The 19,684-nt window shown below is 42.2% G+C and overlaps 1 protein-coding gene across 3 annotated transcripts in view; it reads right to left on the bottom strand.

Annotated features, from left to right (window-relative positions):
• The window catches only part of LOC137438801 (lysine-specific demethylase 5D), a 153,230-nt gene that overhangs the window by 93,946 nt on the left and 39,600 nt on the right, over positions 1-19,684 (bottom strand). For 2 of the 3 annotated variants that reach the window (XM_078767342.1, XM_068134172.2), the window contains exons 4-7: positions 13,314-13,484; positions 12,822-12,890; positions 11,764-11,895; positions 11,199-11,319 (exon numbers count right to left, since the gene is read on the bottom strand). In XM_078767342.1, the coding sequence (XP_078623468.1) occupies positions 11,199-11,319; positions 11,764-11,895; positions 12,822-12,890; positions 13,314-13,484 (493 nt within the window). The remainder of the gene's footprint in view (positions 1-11,198; positions 11,320-11,763; positions 11,896-12,821; positions 12,891-13,313; positions 13,485-19,684) is intronic. The other variant, XM_068134180.2, reaches the window with a different exon arrangement.

The following is a 19,684-nucleotide window of genomic DNA, read 5'->3' as shown; positions in this document are numbered from 1 at the left end:
GAATGCTGCATCCTGGAGGAGGTGGGGAGGGTCGTAGGGCTGAGCGAGCATGTGGAGCAAGACCGGAGGAGAGGTGTTACACTAATAATAAAAAGGCCACCAACCTTTTTGATGTCAGAGTGAGAGCAACACGACTTGCATTAGGGCCTCATTGCAGGTGATGCTAATAATGTTGAGAGCTTAGATTCACAGAATGCAGGAGAGACGTATGTGAAGTGGGAGTGCCATCCCACATGGGAGAGCTTTACTCCAGGTGAGCTATAGGGAAATGCTCTGAGGTCTTTGAGTTGTGATTTTTCAAGAAATTATTTCGAACCATAGAGAACGATTTGGATCTGGTTTCGGAGACTGGGTTGTCATGGCTGCAGGCAAAGCCTTTAATTGTTCAAAAGACTGACCCTCTTCCAGTGGCTGACTGTGGATATAGATAGGTGGATTAAATTGACAATCCTCCTGGAGCGACACAGTGAGACAGATTTTCCAGAGGTGAAAGTAATTTTAAAATTTGTCATCCAAGCACCGACCGAGTCTACTCCAGATCATCAGTGATGTAGCTGCTGCCAGACTGTTGGTAGAATGGGCATACTGTATGGCATAATGTAGCTTCTGCAAAGAGGATGAGGCCATTGATGGCAATGAGGAACAAGCCGAAGGATAATTGCCTTGGGGCATTCCAGCCTCCACTGGGATAAGATTCCATTGACAGCATGGTATTCACTGCACAAATGGAGGAAGTCAGAAATCCAAGTATGACTGTGGCCTTGTATGGCACAGCAGAGTAGGACGATATATTTACAGTAAACTGTCCTGGCCTCTTGCATGACATTGAGGGTTTCCGATCAATCAATATTGAGACAGAAACAACAGCATGGCCATAGTTGAGTGACCCAAACAGAATTGAAACTTGATATTAGAAATTAGGTCATTTCATCAGGAAAGAAAATGGCAGTAGCGATGATTAGTGGGGTGCCCGGACACTCAGCCATTTCAAATTGATGCAAAAGTTTCGTTTTCAGTACCAATTTGAAGATAAGGGCCTATAGAACAATTTTGGTTCGAGTGTCAAGCACTCAGATAAAAAAAAGGGGGTTTTGGGGACGTGGGGTGTTCCCGACCCCCTACCGGCCTATGCAAAATATGGAAACCGTTATAACTTTTGATTGAATGATCCAATCTGAACATATGAGGTATGTATGGATTCAGGATCAGGAGTAGCAATTTGTATTTCAAGCATATTGCCCATAGAAGCAATAATTTTGCCGGTATCGGCGCATATCCACAAAAAAACACCAAGGGTCATAGGCCCGGTAAGCTGAAACATGTTTAAAAAAAAATAAACTGGACATTTATACTCGAACCCAATGATATAGTGATATTTTTAGTCATTCATTCATTGTGCTACAATATGGTGGTGAGCAACTGCTTATACAATTGCTTGAATAACTCCTTGAACAATCGTTTTAATAAGAAAGTGGCTAACAAATCGACCATATATACATGTCAGTATTGGAAATTGTTCTGGCCCAGCTACTTCTCGCATTTGCACAGACTTGTGCACTTCAACGTTGCCCTCATGCACTTGCACAGAGCACAGGTACTTGTGCAAGTGCACTTCACAACCAGGTGGACTAAATCCTTGGCGAGGAGCAATGAGGTCCAAATGGGAAGCAGCTTGCCGTCCTCTTCCTTCCACCCATAATTAGTGGGGTTGTTGACAGGCATCATGGACCTTTGGGCTGTTGTCCAGATGCTCGCTTGGAAGACACTCCTTTTGAGATGTTGATCCAAAGCATCACTCGTTGGGGGAATTCGCTCCACGTCCCTAGTCTTCTGTGAGAACACCCTCATTCGGACGAGGTCAACGTCCTTGTCCTCCTTCGACTCATTGGAGTACAGCCTACAGACAAAGTTCATTGCCACTTCTTTCAGCCTTGGCGATGTTTGGAATGGAGTGTCGACGATAGTTGCAAATTCCTCCATGAGGAGGAAAAATTCCACAACATTTTTTTAATATGAGTGCTCGACACTCGTACCAAAATTCTTCGATAGACCCTTACCTTCAAATTGGTACTGAAAACGAAACTTTTGCATCAATTTGAAATGAAAAGAAAAAATTACCCATGCACGGCCCCCCACTAGATGGATTCCATGACTTTGCTGGGAACTGGGAGAAATAAACGATCTGCAGTTTAAAGGACTTTTTTCTTGTGCATTCACCTTCTTGTGAATGAGAGTGATATTGGTGGTCTTTCAGGCAGACAGGCAGCAGCCAGAAGACAGGCCGAATTAAACATATATAAAGGACAAGAACAGTAAAGCAATATTTCAGAACATGGGCACTGATACCTCATTACCATTTCAAGGCTGAGGCTGCAAACCCCATCATCGTCAGTGGTGAAAATTATCACCACATACTCCAAACATAGTTGGAACTGAAACTCCAGCTTTTGGAAGTCGACTCAATTTGCAATTTGGTGACATTGATCAACATCCAAAATCTCCTGACATCATCGCTCTAAATTTTTACCTCCACCACCGGAGCTGGACGGAGGTTATGTTTTCATCCCTGTTTGTCTGTCTGTTTGTCTGTCTGTCTGTGAGCACAAAATCTGAAAGTTATGGACGGATTTGGATGAAACTTGGTGGATGAGTCAGGTAGGTGAGAAGAACTAGCCGATTAGATTTTGGTTCAGGTCCAGATGCAAATCCGGCCTATCAGTGGGATACAAAACAAACTGTTCAGCCTGGCAGACATATGCACTCTACCAGACATGGACAAACAATGAGTGTGGGGCGGAATGAGGGGCAGGAGAGGATGCAAGGATGCATTGGGTGGACAAGATGGATACAGATGGAAACTCTCAGGAGGGAAACTGTAAATTTGGAAGGAAGAGAGATTGGGTGGGGGTGGGGGTGGGGAGAATTAACAAGGGGGGAAAATATCTCAAGATTTGGATTGGGGATAATCTGAGAAATGTTTCATTAATCATTGGAATCAATGGAGATAGATCATTGGAATGTCCCACTTCGAAGTGGAGTTCGTGGGCCTATCGCTTTCACATTGCAGACAGATCAGAGGTCTCTGTCTTCTACCGCCTCCTTTCTGGTCTTGCACCCTCTGCTCTTTTTGTACTTTGTCCCCCTAGGTTTCCACAGAGCACACATCAACCCCCTTCTGGTGGCAATAAATCCAGAATCACTGCTTACCTCCACTTATTCTTTTTTCCTGCCTGTGGAACCAACTTCCACATTTCTCTTCAATCTCATTCTGCCCTCCTGGTCTTAAAGACAACTGTTCACCACCATCTCAGATCATCCCCCATCTAAAACCATGAACTTTTTTATTACCTCCATTAACCCCCCACCCTCCCAAGCCCACCTCATAAAAAATTTCCAAATTTTCCTACCTGAGATTCTGCTTCTGCATCAGTCTTGTCCACCCCATGCAACCTCCCATTACTCCTCTTACCTCCCAACGTCCCTTATTTGTCAAAGTCTCACTATTTTGTCCTACAACTCTGCTGTTGGCGTTTCCTCCCTCTTTCTATTCTGTTGAATCCTGATCCATTCAGTGTTCTAGCTGTTACACGAGGCTTGACTTTGTATACCCCAAAAAATGCTTCAAAACTTTCTTCTTCCAAAAATTAAGCAATGGGACAAAACAAGATGAAACTTTAAAAAAAGATTATTTTTATGCAATATGGTGTCACTCCACACTTCTTGATTGAATTTGGTAATTGGTTGGATCCCCACTTTCCACACAGATGGATTCAGTGAGGAGGACTGATAAAAAGCCATCCAGGAGTCCTGATTTAACCACGTGCAATATTTTTTGTGGGGATGTGCTCAAGAAAAAGTATGCCAGCAAGCCAACTAATGCGGACGAATAAGAAAGTTATATCCACAATGTTTTTGCCTATTTGCCGAAGTAAATTATTTGGCGTTCAGTGGAAAATGATGTCGAACGAATGAAAAAAATGTGCTGAGAACACAGGAGCTTCTGTTGAAATTTTATGCTCACAAATTAAAACGGCAATAAATGGCCTTTAAGGGACGAATTATCAAACATTAGGGTGTTTTATTTACATTAACAATATGGTATTCTACATTTAAAACAGGGACTGCATTATGGATCACTGCACATACAGTGCACCCTCCTTAAGTATTGGAACAGTGAAGTCAAATTTGTTATTATTGCGATATACAGTACTCAAGAAATTTGGATTTGAGATAAAGAAATGAATATGAGGCAAGAGTACAGAAGGTCAGCTTTTATTTGTTGGTATATCTATACATATATGTTTTTCTTGAGGGTTGTGGAGTAGCGGCTGAAAACCGAATCCGACCCAGGTTCCTCCTGATGACTCAATCTTTGCTCTTTGCTTCTTCTGGTTCCTTCTGATGACTCCAATGCAGTATTTGGCTTTTCGTTTCATTATGATTGCACCATATCCTCATGCTGTGTGGACTCTGCTTCCCTGCTGATGGGCCTCTGGTAGCTTGTAACTGTTGCTGCATTTTTGCCTGAGGAAGAACTGCTGAAATCTATATATCGGGGTTCTTACCAACATCTCTGTTCCTTTCACATTACTATCTACCTTTTCACATTTCTCTTTATTCATTCGAATTCTTGCTTTTTCTTTATTTCTCTCTTTCTTTATCTATCTGCCTAAGAAGTGAATTCTTGCAGAAATGTTTCTGTAAGGCTCACTTGGCTGTGCCTGCATGGACTCCAGGTTGTGGGGGTAGCGGCTGAAATCCGAATCCTATCCAGATTCCTCCAGATGACTCCATCTTTGCTCTGTACTTCTTCTGGTTCCTTCTGATGACTCCCATGCAGCATTTGGTTTTCTGTTTCATTACCATTGTATAACAATAGCACTGTTATGTGAAATCCCCCCATTTTAGGTAAGCACAAGTATTGGAACTGATTAACTTAATGTAAATTAAAGTAGTATCATATTATTTGGTTGCATACCTCATGCATGCAATAACTGCATTGAGCCTGTGACCCATTGACATCACCAAACTCTTGGTATCCTCCTTCGAGATACTCATTGGTTGCATTGGCAGTGTCTTTGGTCAGTGTATTGCAGCATGATGAAGTGCCACCCAAAGAGTTTTGAGGCATTTTCTTGTTTTAAGGCAAACAAAAAGGTTTTTGTACACCTCCAAATTCATTTTGCTGCTGCCATCATCAATAAAGATGAGTGAACCAGTTCCAGAGGCAGCCATGCAAGTGCAAGCCATGACATTACCTCTCCGACTCTTCACAGATAAGGTAGTATGCTTTGGATCATATGCAATTCCTTCCTTTCTCCACACTTTTGCCTTTCCCTTGCTTTAGTAAAGGTTTATCTTGGTCTCACCTATCCATAAAACTTTGTTCCAGAACTCTACCGGCTCACCTCTGTACTTCTTGGCAAATTCTAATATGGCCTATTTTTGGTGCTGATGAGAGGTTTGCATCTTGCTGTGTAGCCTTTTGTAATCCTGCTGTTGAAGTCTTCTGCGAACAGTAAATTGTGATATTTTCGCTCACCCCTGCACTCTGGAGGTCAGGGTCAGGTTTTATTGTCAGGTCAGGCCAGATCTGTGACTTGCAATAGGTATCATGAAAAACCTGTAGTAACCTGTTTCATGGTCGTTTTGTCAGCAACTAAACTGTCTCCCCCACCAGGTTTGCTGGTGAGGAGGGTGTATAGATATGGACACACAGCAGGATTACAAACAAGACATGTTTAAGGTGAGCAAATGGCCATCCATATCTGGTGCCCAACTGTGTATGCGGACGTCCTCCTGCTGTTGGGTTACCTCTTTCTAGGAGGATGGTAGCAGGATTTGCACTGCGGCTACCATAAAACACTTCATTCTGCACCAAGTGCACCATACACAAAGGACGCAACTAAAACTAAAAACCCACTCCATGGGAGTACTTCCTGTGCAGCTGGCCTTTGCAGGGTAGCTAACCAGATGACGGGATTGGGGCAAAGCATTTAGGCCCCCGATTCTTTGATGATAGAAGGAAAAGCATGGGGTAACCTTCCTGGGTTGGGTTGTAGTGGTGCTGAAGTGTCGTACACCAGAATCCACTCGGATTAACCTGAAGCGGTTCCTTTGGGTGGGTGACTCGAATATCCTCACTCCAAGAGAGGATGATCACCTATCTCTGCTATCCTCTGAGCTCCAGCATTTGAACATCAGTGTTGCAGCACTTTTTGAAGTTCGGAGACCACATAGTGGTGAGATCAGGCAGGTGGTTACACCTACTACTGGTCTGGTCACTGATAGTTACCATTCCCAAGAGGTTACTGTAGCTGTGTCCAATAAGCTGACTCCCTTGATAATTGAGGTAACACCAGTCAAAAAGCATATGATGAGACTGAGGATTAATCACTCTTTGGGCGTCATTTCCCTGGACTCGTATGTGCTCCAATTGGGGCAAGTGGTCTCACTGTGAAGGAGACATTCTATGGTTGAGCTCAAGTCTGTGGTTGATCAGTGCCCCAGAGAGATAATCTTCTAGTCTTGAGGGGGATTTCAATACATCGACTGGCACTGATAGGGATGGTTATGAGACATGTGTTGGTCCCATGGATCTGGAACTGAACCAGAATTACACGAAGTTCCTCAACTTTGCAAGAAATCATGGACTAAGAGTGGCTGGTACATGGTTTTGCCATCTACAGCCTCATCGCTGGACTTGGTATTTCAATACTGGTGATGTGGCAAAGGAGATTGACCATGTGCTTGTCGATGGTCGCTGGAGGATGCATCACAACTGCAGGGTCTACCGGAGTGCTCAGTTCCGTAATACTGACCACAGGCTTGTTGTAGCAACTTTGAAGTTGTGGCTCAAATCCAAGAAAATGTTATCATCCCAGCCTACGCTGGAGGTTGGCAAGCTCAAAGATGAGAGTGTAGCTAGCTGAAGAGTTTGCAAACAGGTTAAGTGGGTTTTGGAGAGTCTGGGTATTTTGGGAGATCCTGAAGAGTTGTGGAGTGTCTTCAACACTATCATCCTTGATGTTTCCGGTAGTTTTCTTGGAACCCACCGTCAGGCAAAGAAGAACTTTGTCTCCCAAGGGACACTGGATACCATTGACCAGTCACAGGGCCAGGATTGATGGCAGAGCTGAGCTGTTCAGAGAGCTGAAGCGTAAAACTGTACGTTCGCTGTGGGCGGACAAGGAGGACTATGTGCGAGGAATCTGCGAAAGGGTAGAGCATCACCCGTGGTCAAGTGATTCTTCTCCTGTTTACAGAGAAATCCATGCATTGCGTTCCTCCAAGCCTGTCACACTGTGTATTGCAGTTAGAATGGAGGGTGGTTGGCTCTTGACAAAGAAGTCTGAAGTGAAGGGCTACTGGGCAAGTTACTTTCAGTGGCTGTACCAGGCTGACCCATCAGCTGTTGAGATGGATGTCAGGGGTATTACTATCCCTATTGCTGACCCTCCAATGAACTGTAAACGACCTTCATTTGTAGAAACGCACACTGCGGTGAACCGGTTGAAAGGGGGCAAAGCTCCTGGGATTCGTGGCATCCATGCTGAGCTTCTCAAGGCTGGTGGAAAAGCTGTACTCGAGTTGTTACATACAGTTCTGTGCTCTGTGTGGAGCACAGGCATCATCCCAACTGACAGGAAGAGGGACCTTGTTGTCCCTCTCTGAAAAGGGAAGGGTGATTTCCAGGATGGAAACAACTACCGAGGGGCGACACTACTCAGTGCCGGGCAAGGTCTTTGCTCGGATCATTCTTGATAGGGTTCATCACCATCTACTTGAGCACCAGCACCAAGAGCAGTCAGGCTTTATGCCAAAGAGGTCAATGATTGACCGTATCCTTGCTCTTCAGGTCCTCACTGAATCTAGGCGAAAGTTTCAGCAGGGGCTGCTCATAGCCTATATTGATCTTTGCAAAGTGTTCGATTCAGTGAATCTGATTTCTTCTGAAGGATTCTCTGTCTTCGTGGGATGCCAACAATACTGATCCATCAGATTTCTGAACTATACTCTGGTACTGAGAGTGCCATGAGGTGTGGTGGTTCCATCTCTGACTTATTTCCAGTTGATACTCAAGTTTGTCAGGGGGTGTGAATTGGCCTACACACTTTTCAGGGCTTGTACCGACTGCATTCTGGGGAGGATGTCTGAGAGATCAAGCTGCAGTGCATCACTCAGGAATGTCAAGAACTTTGACCTTGGTTTTGCAGATGATGCTGCAGTTATCTTTGTGGAGACGCCGGATATCCTTTTGGGACCATCCAGGCCCTGAATGAGGAGTCGGAACCGCTGGAATTACGGGTTTCCAGGGTCAACATGAATATCCAGGCTTTCAATGCCATATTGGATGCTGCTATCTTGTGTGTACCTGTTTGTGGTGAGGATGTTGAGGTCACAAAAAGATTCACTTACCTTGGCGGTGATATTCATATCTCCGCATGTTGTGAGCCAGAGGTAGATAGTGTCTGGGTAAAGGCAGGGAAGTCATGGATACACTGGATCATAGCATGTGGTGCTGTTGGTACCTATGCAGGAGGATGAAGGTCCGAGTCTTTAAGTCCTTGGTGCTTCCAGTCTTGCTCTACGGATGTGAGACTTGGACTCTGACCAAATATTTGAGACTGAGACTGAACTCCTTCAGTTCCAGGTCTCTTCGGAGAATCCTTGACTATCGCTGGTCAGACTGTGTCCAACGAGTTTGCTGAGAGAAACAAGGATGATATTTGTTACCTTCTAGTTCGTGAACGTCAACTGTGGCTGTGTGGACATGCGGTTCGTTTTCCCCGACGGTGATCCCGTTCATCAGATCATCTCAGCGAGGGAGCCTCGTGAGTGAGGCAAATGGGCTGACCACCTGCCTCGTGGTTGCAGCAGGTTAATTGGCATCTCATAGAGATGGGGATGGGCCAGGCTTCTGCCTGGGGGATGGCCAGACGGAGGCCCCTGGAGTACCGGTGGAAAGGACATGGCGATGTGCTGCTCCGCATACCTGACCTGACCTGACTCTGGAGGTTGTTAGTGATGTCACTGACAGTTGTTTTATGGTTGTTTTTTCTTCACATCTCTGATGATTTTTAGCTCACCTGGAACATAGAGCTTATGGGATGATGCATTATCAGTCTGCCAATCCGTCAACATTCGCAACTTCTTCTATGAAACTGCGGATGGGATTGTGACCAAACTTGGCTAAAATGATATTTGGGATGTTGCAACTCTCTGTTCACGGCATTAAAGACATTGGAGCCTAGAGGGTTTATCGCGGGTCAAAGTGGGTCCATGTTTGACCCCCCCTCCCCCTCCCCCCGCCCAAAATAAATAAATGGGTATTTGCTTTTTTCTCTGAAACTACACACAAAACTTCAATGAAACTTGACCACAACTTTCATCACCCATGATGCACCAAAGTTTGTTCATGGCATTAAAAAATAAAAATAATTTTTTTTAAAAATAATTGGGGTTTAATGGGTGTTCTGTTTCACCCCCTAAAATAGGTATTTGCTCTTTTCTGCTATCATCAACTGCAGTTGTTGGTGATTGGTGTCACTGCAGGTGAAAGTTGGTGGGATGATTGCCCTTGGGATAAGGAAGAATCGATTAGTTTTTGGTAAAGCTCAGGATATTATTCCGGATCCAGGAATTGTTTGAAGGATTGTTTACCATTGGAAGATAGGGCTCATTTTTTTTTTTACATTATCTGCTATATATTCTATATTTAACATTGTGATATTAAAATAGTTTTCATATTTGTTGTAAATGTAGTTTAAACTCGTGGTTATGCGTTAGAGCGGTGTATTTTGTCAGCAGCGTCGTCTTCATGGTTCTTTTTTGTCTAATAAAGCCATATTCTGTCATTTTAAAACCACCAAAGTGTGTATTAGGTTTCCCCGTTTCATAAAATGTATCGTTTGATACATATAATGCTTTAAAAGTTTTTTTGTTTGTTTGTTTTTTTTGTTTTTTTTTACCTCAGAAGAGATATCAACATTTACCTCGGCAAATGTCAATCGCGGTGTCAGTATTTGATGAACTTATAAAAACTTAGGTGAGTTATAAGTGTGACCAGCATGTGCACGGGATTCTTCCCAGAAGAATGAGTGGTCGCATTAGCTTGTACGACTTAAAATGAGCGAGTTTTGTTTTGACGTTTGGGCCAGTTTTACATGTTGTATCTCTAAGGAATGAAACGAACGTTTTTACTGGCTTACAATAATTTTATTTGAAGTCACACATGCCTCAAAATACACTCACCGATATGGAATTGAACGCTGAATCCGAAAATGTAAGTGAAATTGCCTTGTTTTTTTTCAACATTACCTTCCATATATTCTAAATATATATCTGTGCAGTGTCTGTCTTGTGTTGTCTTGTCTTGTGTTGTCACTGAACTACTCCCTCAAACTTTTGTGAAATCGTACTATTCCAACTTGACCCACAGTGGGAGTATGTGCTCTACTGAGTGGCGTTCTAGTTGTATTTGCTATGCCCAATTTTTGTTGCATGGTTGTAATTGAATTCTTGTTTTTTTCAGCTTCCAAATTGCTTCTTTTTCTTTCATAGACATTTATGTGGTCTTCATGTTGGTTTATGCTTACTGACTCCAAAAGCAGACTCCCAAGGTAAAAGCAAAGGATAAAACCAAGACTAGACATTCACAGCTCTTTTACGTGTGAAAGATCAATGAAGAAACACCTGAGCACCAAGAAACACCTGCCAGTCATCTGTTCCAATACTTATGCTTACCTAAAATGGGGCGATTGAACATAAAAAGTGCTATTATCCTACAATGGTAAAACATATATGCATATAAATACCGAACAATAAAAGATGACCTTCTGTACTCTTGCCTCATATTCATCTTTTGATCTCAAATCCAAATTTCTTGAGTATATAGCAATAATAACAAATTTTACTTCACTCTTCCAATACAGGAGGGCACGGTACATACATGTGTAGCAAAACAATTGATAATGATAATATATAATAATTCTCAGTTTATGATATTTTAGTTCATTATGGTTTCTCTTCAAATTCTGCATAGATAAATAAATAAAATTTTATTACAATTAAATTAAAAACAGCAAAAGCTCTATTTTAGAGGAAACATAAGGAGGAAAAAGTTTTGCTGAATTCACAAAACAATGTCGGTAAAATGATTATCTAAAGTTTACAAAAAGAAAATACGAAACGCTCACCTCTGGTTTCCTTATCTCTCCTGGTGAGAAGTCCAAGGCCTTTCATCTTGGGACCTGCACCAAATATTTGCAGCTTACGAAGCTCTGAGTTCTTGTTCACATCAGCATCAAAGGGTTCGGGCTATAAAATATCAAAGAAACAAAATGTCTCACTTCAGTCCAAGCCACCATGACCTTCAAGACAGTTGCACTAATGGACCTGCTTATACTATCAATAACACTTCCTACTGACCAATCACCATAAACAATGGTGCCATCTTAAATCCACACATCTCCATAAAATGGTAACATTCACTGGTGTTGCATGTAAAAGGCAAGTCAAAACAAAAAGTATTTTCTACAGAAATGGAGGGGCAAATGCTAATAAAATGTGATCAGTAAATCCATAAACGGCACCTCCATATAAACCTTGTTCGCTCAGAATAATGTAACATTTGTAAAACAGAAAACATCAGCTAATCCCATGTAGTGGAGAGCTGAGAATGCAAATTTCAATTATGGACGATCTTGCCAGCGGAAAACATGTCGATAATAATCAATAGTCAAAGATTGTCAGTGCTCATACCTCCGACTTTAGCCTTTTTGCACGGCGGCCACAGCTTACAGGTGATGGTTGAACCGATTGCCGCAGTGGAATTCCATGGGGTTTGTATTCGCAATCCTTCTCACCAAAAATATCAGGTGGCTTGCTGATACTCTAGGAAGCACAAAAAGGTACAAGGGTTACATTGAGGAACTGATGGGAAAAAGAGAACTGAGGTCAATGCAAAACATCTGGAAAACTTGATTTAAAAAAAAAACAGCAGCCATATCTCTTCCTTAAAATAATTTAATTCTCAACATTCCAATGGTATTCTTCTGCTTCTTCTCGCTACAATTTAACCCATGCCATGCCACACAGAAACTATACAACAGAAACGAGCATGGCACAGCATGGTTCACTTGCAGTGTGAAAAGGCCATGCTTGGGATTTCATGCAGAATTAAAGCAAGCAGCAAAATATTCCTTCCTAGATTTAAAAATAAAAAATAATAACTCTGTGGTAACACATTCAATAGTGCAACAAATATTTCACTGATATTTGTTCACAATTGTGGGTTTAAACGTGGTATCAAATGAAAACAGCAATTAGACTTTACATACATTTCAGAAATGAGAGAGAGAGTACTCAATATGATATTATGATATGATCAGAAGACAAATGCTGTATATTAAATTCCTGTGGAAGCCTCACGAGTAAGGAGTGATGGTTATGCAATTACAGATGCAAAAGGTTAAACATCGGGCAGTTTGGTCACAACCCAATGCTTAACCTAGCGATCTGATCATAGTGCTCAAGACTCCTACATCATATGAAAAGAAAAATAAAAACGTTAAGATTATATAATACAATTTGAATCTTTATTTTTAAGTTTGATCTGCCAAAATGTGTATAAAATGATTTTTATCTACATGCAAGTGAAATGCATATTAAGCAATTAATATGGAGTGGGTGTGCTGGCAGCCATAATCAAAACATCAAAATCTATCTGCAAATAAGCTTGAGGTTGGTTTAAAAAATGAAAAAAAAACTGATGCAGCGCTGGGTTATGGGACAGGGTCAACTGAGATGAATCTACATACCTCACGTGTACCCAATTCTGGTGCGGACAGCACGGAGGGAGTTTTCAACTTGGACAGTTGCGCTATGGTCTGGTTCAGAATCAAAGCACAAGGAGCATTTTAAAATTAAAGGAAAATAAATAAATCCCAAACCCAGCGCTGGAGAATTCACCGATAATGAATGAAGCTCTACATTGTGTCTCCATTGAATAAAAATGCATCAAAAAGAAAATAGTTTTTTAAGATGCACAGATTAGATACGCTGCATAAAAAAGTGTTAGGAAGGGGAAGCATTTTGAAGGGAGCATCCAATGTATAAGGTGATAAAGCTGGTTAAAGCAAATATATTAATTTGTGGTGAAAGCATCCAGGGGTATGCACTCAGATAAAGATGTAAGCACGATATTCTTTCATTTGCATCAATAAAGCTGAAACCGCAATATACAATTCAGAATCTTCACAAAGCTGCACAGCACAAAGAAATTACAAGCCCAAGTGGGACAGACGATTCACCGAGAGGCTGACTCCTGACTGGAATAGGTCGTAGGGGTAAAGAACGCGCTCATAATGCGACCGCAGCAACGTGCCCACTGCCCTGCCCGAACCATAGCCCATTAGTGCAGCCACTCGTGACCAATGGCGCTCCTTGCACACCACCTCAAATCCACCCTCTTCGGCCACCAACTGCATACAATAATAGTGGAAAAGAGCCGATGGAGGAAAAGATCATAAGGCTGTATACAGACACTATTCCAGTCAAAGCATTTTGTCATGACACTGAACAAAGTTCATCAATAAGCGCCACATTATGCCCACTATGCACTGTGCCCGAATAAAAATAAAAACTACTCGGTAAGAAATTAAGACGTAGGTACTCACTTAGCAAATGCAATGCACAACATGGATTGAATTACGAGCGAGTCGATCAAAATGTAATTCCAGCCACTTGGCTTTAGGATATGCTTTCTGTAATTTTCTCATTATATAATAACTAGCAGAAGTACCCGGCATTGCCGGGCGGGGGAGGGGATGGGAGGGGGAAGGGGAGGGGAGGGGAATGGGGGGGAGGGGAGAGGAGGGAGGGGAGAAGAGGGGGGGGAGGGGAGATAAGGGGGGGGGGAGGGGAGAAGAGGGGGGAGGGGGAGGGGAGGAGAGGGGGGAGGGGAGGGGTGGGAGGGGGAGAGGGGGGTAGGGTGGGAGGGGGTAGGGGGAGGATGGGGGGAGGGGGAGGGGAGGGGGAGGGGGGAGGGGGAGGGGGTAGGGGAAGGGGGGAAGGGGGAGGTGGGAGGGGAAGGGGGGGGGAAAGGGAGGGGAGGGGGAAAAGGGAGGGGGAGGGGGAAAAGGGAGGGGGAGGGGGAAAAGGGAGGGGGAGGGGGAAAAGGGAGGGGGAGGGGGAAAAGGGAGGGGGAGGGGGAGGGGGAAGGGGAGAAGGGAAGGGGGTAGGGTGGAGGGGGAGGGGGAAGGGGAGAAGGGGAGGGGGTAGGGTGGAGGGGGAAGGGAGGGGGAGGGGAGGACAGAGGGGGGAGTGGGAAGGGGGAGGGAAGGGGAGGGCCAGTCAACAATGATGTTGCAGTTCTCATGGTCGGAGAGCAGCACAACAATCGCGACATCGTCCTGCATCTTCGCAACAGCACGAAGCGGATTTTGGAGACTCACCGATCCTGTGACGCCCTCCAGTACCGGCGTTGCCGGGCGGGGGAAGGGAGACCCGTACATTCCCAACCCGTACATTCACCCTCTCGACTCAAGCTCACTCGGACAAAAGCCTCGCACAAATTACACCGTGAAGGCCCAATGGCCATGTCTATGCCACAAATCAAGTACGTGAGTGAGTCGGGCACACTGAATTGAAAATATATAGAACGCTCATACTCCGTGAAAAGTGAAGCCGCTATGTCGCCATCTTGGTTAGCACGACTCGACCAACTCGCTTCGCGGATCTCGTTTGTTTTGAATGTGTGAATTACGTGCGAACGCGTAACTGAGTTTATGGCGGCAAGGAACATCACGTGATCGCTCTGAGCGAATCAGCGCGCTGCTCTGCCACCTGCTCAGATTCCGTGTATAATATTCCTCCCTGAAATGCGCTGAGGTAAATATGAATAAAAAATATGGATCTCGTAAAGATGAAAGAAAAAAAAAACCCATGTGGTGTGAATGGCAATGTTCCTCGCTGAAATGTGAAAAAATGCAATCGCTTTTCGCTCTGAAATACGTGCGAACGCGTAACTGAGTTTATGGCGGCAAGGAACATCACGTGATCGCTCTGAGCGAATCAGCGCGCTGCTCTGCCACCGCCTCAGATTCCGTGCATAATATTCCTCGCTGAAATGCACTGAGGTAAAAATATGGTAAAAAAAATAATTATGAAATAATTTTTTTTAGGTCAGCCATGTTCTTCCCAGGCTCAATGGCCATGTCTATGCCAAATATCAAGCACGTGAGCCTCTCCGTTTCGGAGTCTATCGGTAACATTACACACACACACACACACACACACACACACACACACACACACACACACAAACTGTGTTTTATATATATATAGATTTTCTTCATTCTTTATATCCCCACTGCTATGTCACAAAGACATAAAACACAGCTCTTTACTGTTACTTATTTTGGGCTGGAATTTGTACTTCTTCCATAGACATTTCAGATTCCATTAGATACTTTACCACTGTTTGCTTCCCTCGAGTCTTTCATTTTCCCACTGGCCTTTTGCTGTTCATCATGTTTCAGTACATCCTTCCACTTGTCTTTCATTATTCATTCTTTCAATATATCCAAACCATTTTCCATCTAGATTTACATATTATTGCATTTGCATATCATTGCAAACCAACATCCCTGGTGTTGGCCTAGCGGCTGGGTGCCAGCTTAGGATCCTAGGATCCTGGGTTCGAATCGCGGTCGATCGCTGAATTAACGCCAGGGGGGTTGACTCAGCCTGTCATCCTTCCGAGGTCGGCTAATTGAGTACCAGTTCACTGGTAATTCCCTGCTTGTCGTAAAAGGCGACAAAAAGGGTTGGCGGCAGGAAGGGCATCCGGCCGTAAAACATTGCTTCAAAAAGGGGACCAAAAAACAACAACCACGGTTCCCGAAAAAGGCCAACCCCCGCTTTGCGGGGAAAAATGGCCTCTAAAGGTGGTTATATTTACATATTATTGCACTCACTGGAATTTAATCGTCTTTTTCTGATATCTTAATTTCTTAATGGAAAGTTGAACAAACTCTATCACCGAAATATCAACTCCAAATAAGTCAATATATTAAGTGCCGTACATAATGCTAAAACATCGACCTTGAAACTGCATTAAAATCGTGGCAAAATCAGATGGAAAGGTGTGTCAGAAAAGGAGAATCCCATCAAAATTGTTCACTAATGTCAAGGAGTGTTACAAAGGTAAAATTGGGGAAATGGAAAAAAATGTCTGTGGAGAAAGACCAAACCACCGACAATTCCGCAAATGACTGTTTAGACTACAAATGAATATGTCGAAGATAAAATTAATGCTCACACTATGCAGAAAAGGGAGATTCAAAATTGGTGAATGGGAAGTTGAAGAAGCCAGTGATTACATTTTCTTAGTCCAACTCATACAAATTTATACAGATTACTTTGAAATGAAGAGATGTATTACAGCATGATGGGCATTTTGACAATTAATTAATGAAAAGCAAACTGCCGTTGGGTTTGAAAAGGAAATTTTACAATATGTGTTCTTCCAGGAATGGCAATATGGCAGTACCAAAAAGTAACGAAGAAGATGGAGCAAAAACTGCATGCAAAGAGCCATGGAAAGATGCCATATTGACACACCCAAATGGGACAAGAAGAGAAACTAATGGATCAGATAGAAAATAAAATCCCTTGTCATTTTGATCACAAAAAAAACAAAAACACACATGGAACTTGGCAAGATAAATACTGAAACACACAAGAGTTACAAACTGGCACCTGAGAGAAGAATCTGGAAGAAACAGATTAAGAGACGAGCTAAGATAAAATAAATATTTAACTGGAGTATACAATGGCCCCAAATTGCAGTAAAGAAAATAAAAATAAAAAAGGACCTCATCGAGGAAGGCCTCTATGGACTGATGTAGGCTGATCACATTAAAACATGATTCATTCACTCGTCAGGCCCTCAAATTAAAAAGGTGAAAGAAGACAGAAGCATGTATTGAAAAGTTAATATTTATAAGCTTCCCAAATTTCCAGAACAGACCTAAAACAGATAATAAATACCCCCTTTAAATCGGCGAAAAATCAAATGTTGTGAATTTCCCCAAAAATTAAAAATTCACTTATATGCTTGTTTGTTTAGTGCCTACATTGTAGCTTCAACAACTACGAACATGCATGGCTCAATGTTAAGTCGCATTTGAAGATACATATAGGTAGCCATTTTGTTCTACCAGCACAGGGCACCTGCCACATGCCTGTACACAGCTTTGTACTGGTATGACTCCAGGGTCCAGCAGACCATTCAATTGTGACATGCCTGAAATAATATTTGCTTTGAAGCTTAAGAATTTATTTAATAAGACAATCTCACCTTCTCTTCTAGAACGAGAGAGAGAGATTACGCAGTATTAAAAGAGAACAGATCAAGTATGCTTTTAGCAGAAACCTCAGCTGGGGGGGAGCTATCTGTGGACATTCCCTTAGTCTGGAATGGCTGTTGCTTGAAGTTGCAAAGTAACAGTATGGTTTGTTTATTCTAAAGTGGATTACTTCTTGTTAAAAATTAAATTCAGCTGGTTATTCTTCGACGTGATCTCATACTCCCTTCAAGTAATTAATAATTAAAATAAATAATAATTATAAAATAATTAATTTCTTAATCAATTGGCTAATAGCATACCTAAACCACCACCATTTCATCCGAATCTGTAACATTTTGAAAGTTAACCAAGCAATTAATAAATAAATAAAAATTAATCGATTCATTACAATAAATCAAAAATACACTTGACACTGTAAAGTGTATTTTTGATTTATTGTAATGAATCGATTAATGTAAAGTTTACAGCCAAATAAATTGGTCACTGTCGTGTCCAAATATCAGATTCTTACCTCAAAATGTGCCTGCCCAAATGAGAAAGAAAATAAATAAGTACTTAATAAATCGATAATAATTAAGTAATTAATCGATCAATTGATTAATCAAAAATAAAAATACAGTTTTTGCCAAATCTCTTGTTCACTATTTTGCCCAAATTTCAGCTTCATAGCTCAAAGGATGGTTGAGATATTGCCAGGACAAACAAACAAGAAAACAAACAAACAAGAAAACAAACAAACAAGAAAACAAACAAACAAGAAAACAAACAGAGTGAAAACTGATTACTCCCTTTCGGAGTGCATAATCGCCCGACCCCCTTGGGCGCCCGGCAATGCGTCATGCAGTGGCTGGAGATGGAACAGGGGGGAGCGTTGTACAATGAAATTCAGTGCAAGATTATATTTACTCAAATCGTGACCATAAGTGTGAGCACTGTATTGGATCATTGAGTCTCATCATTGTGTCTAATTTTAGCTGCTCATGACTTATTCTGCCAACAAACAGACACGCACATGTTGATCGCAATACCCAGGCACAATACCGAGACAGGAAGCACATGCCTGAAATGAAGGTGCTGACATTCTGTTCTCTGAGACCACCAAGTCATGAATGCTTGGTCAATGACACTCAAATTTTGCAGATGTGCTTGAGGTACCCATGGGCAGAAAATAAATGTATCCTACTACCTCGATGATGGGAATATGACATCTAAAGTAGGGTGTACACTAATATTTTAGCTTTGTTGGTATCTTTTTAAAAACCACTTCAGTGTAGAAAACAAGCAAACAAAAAAACATCACTGTCATGCCAATTAAGAGTGAAAAATCGTCATACTAAAATAAAAAATAGGCATTCATTACATTACATAGTGGACAAGAAAAAAAAAATAGAAACACCTGGGTGAATGAGAGACACCAGGCAACGGCCTACACACAGGTGTGGCCCATGTGTTAATTAAAGGGATACAATCATGAATTGTTTTGAAGAGATATATTTTAGAGGATGATATGCCTGACCCATTAGCACAAAAAAATATCTTTTTGGGAGAATAATAAGCTGGATAATCACGTTTTAAAATCGGGCTATTTTCACTTTCGTCATGCAAATTAGCTACTTCTGTCGATTTTCATGAGGTCACGGGCGCACAACTCATTTGAGGGATGTCTAAATCTGCGTTTCATAAGATGTCGATGTGCCAAGCTTTTAACTGGTCGATTCGTTGAGAAATTTGCCCACATAACTCAGAAGTCGTTTTTTTTTTGCATCTCTGACACACAAAAAGATCGTCCACAATTGTGTGCTTTGTGGTTGAAAAACCTAGGAACAACAAAATTCAAAATCAAAACGTATGGTCATTCAAAATATCATGTTGGTTGCGAAGACCACTTTGAGCAGTCAGCGTTTATATTTGATCAACAGACTAACTACCTTGGAAACAAGCCTAGGAAATTGCTAAAACACAATGCCATACTGACACTTACCAGGCAAGAGTTACCTGTTGATTTGAAGCCAAGCCCATGTGACCCCAGCTCAGAGCTGGTCCTCAATAGTTACCGATATTACTAGAACTAGCAACGGTACCCGCCCTATGGGCGGGGCTTCAATTGGGAAGCCCAAATGAAAAGGCAAAATAACAGAAATTGAAGGCTTTTAATTTTTATTTTAAACGATTCATATAAACATCCGTTGAATCATATTACATGCAAATCATCAAAATCTAAACAGTACATGGCGCCCATTTTGAAAAAAGATTGAATTCTGCAAAACGGAAGCAGCCGCTACGCCTGTTTCTCAGTCGCTTTGCACACG

Source organism: Myxine glutinosa, chromosome 1 (genome assembly GCF_964187855.1).
Source record: "Myxine glutinosa chromosome 1, kmMyxGlut1.1, whole genome shotgun sequence".
In the NCBI taxonomy this organism is placed as follows: Eukaryota; Metazoa; Chordata; class Myxini; order Myxiniformes; family Myxinidae; genus Myxine; species Myxine glutinosa.
This window is presented reverse-complemented; position numbering and strand designations above follow the sequence as displayed.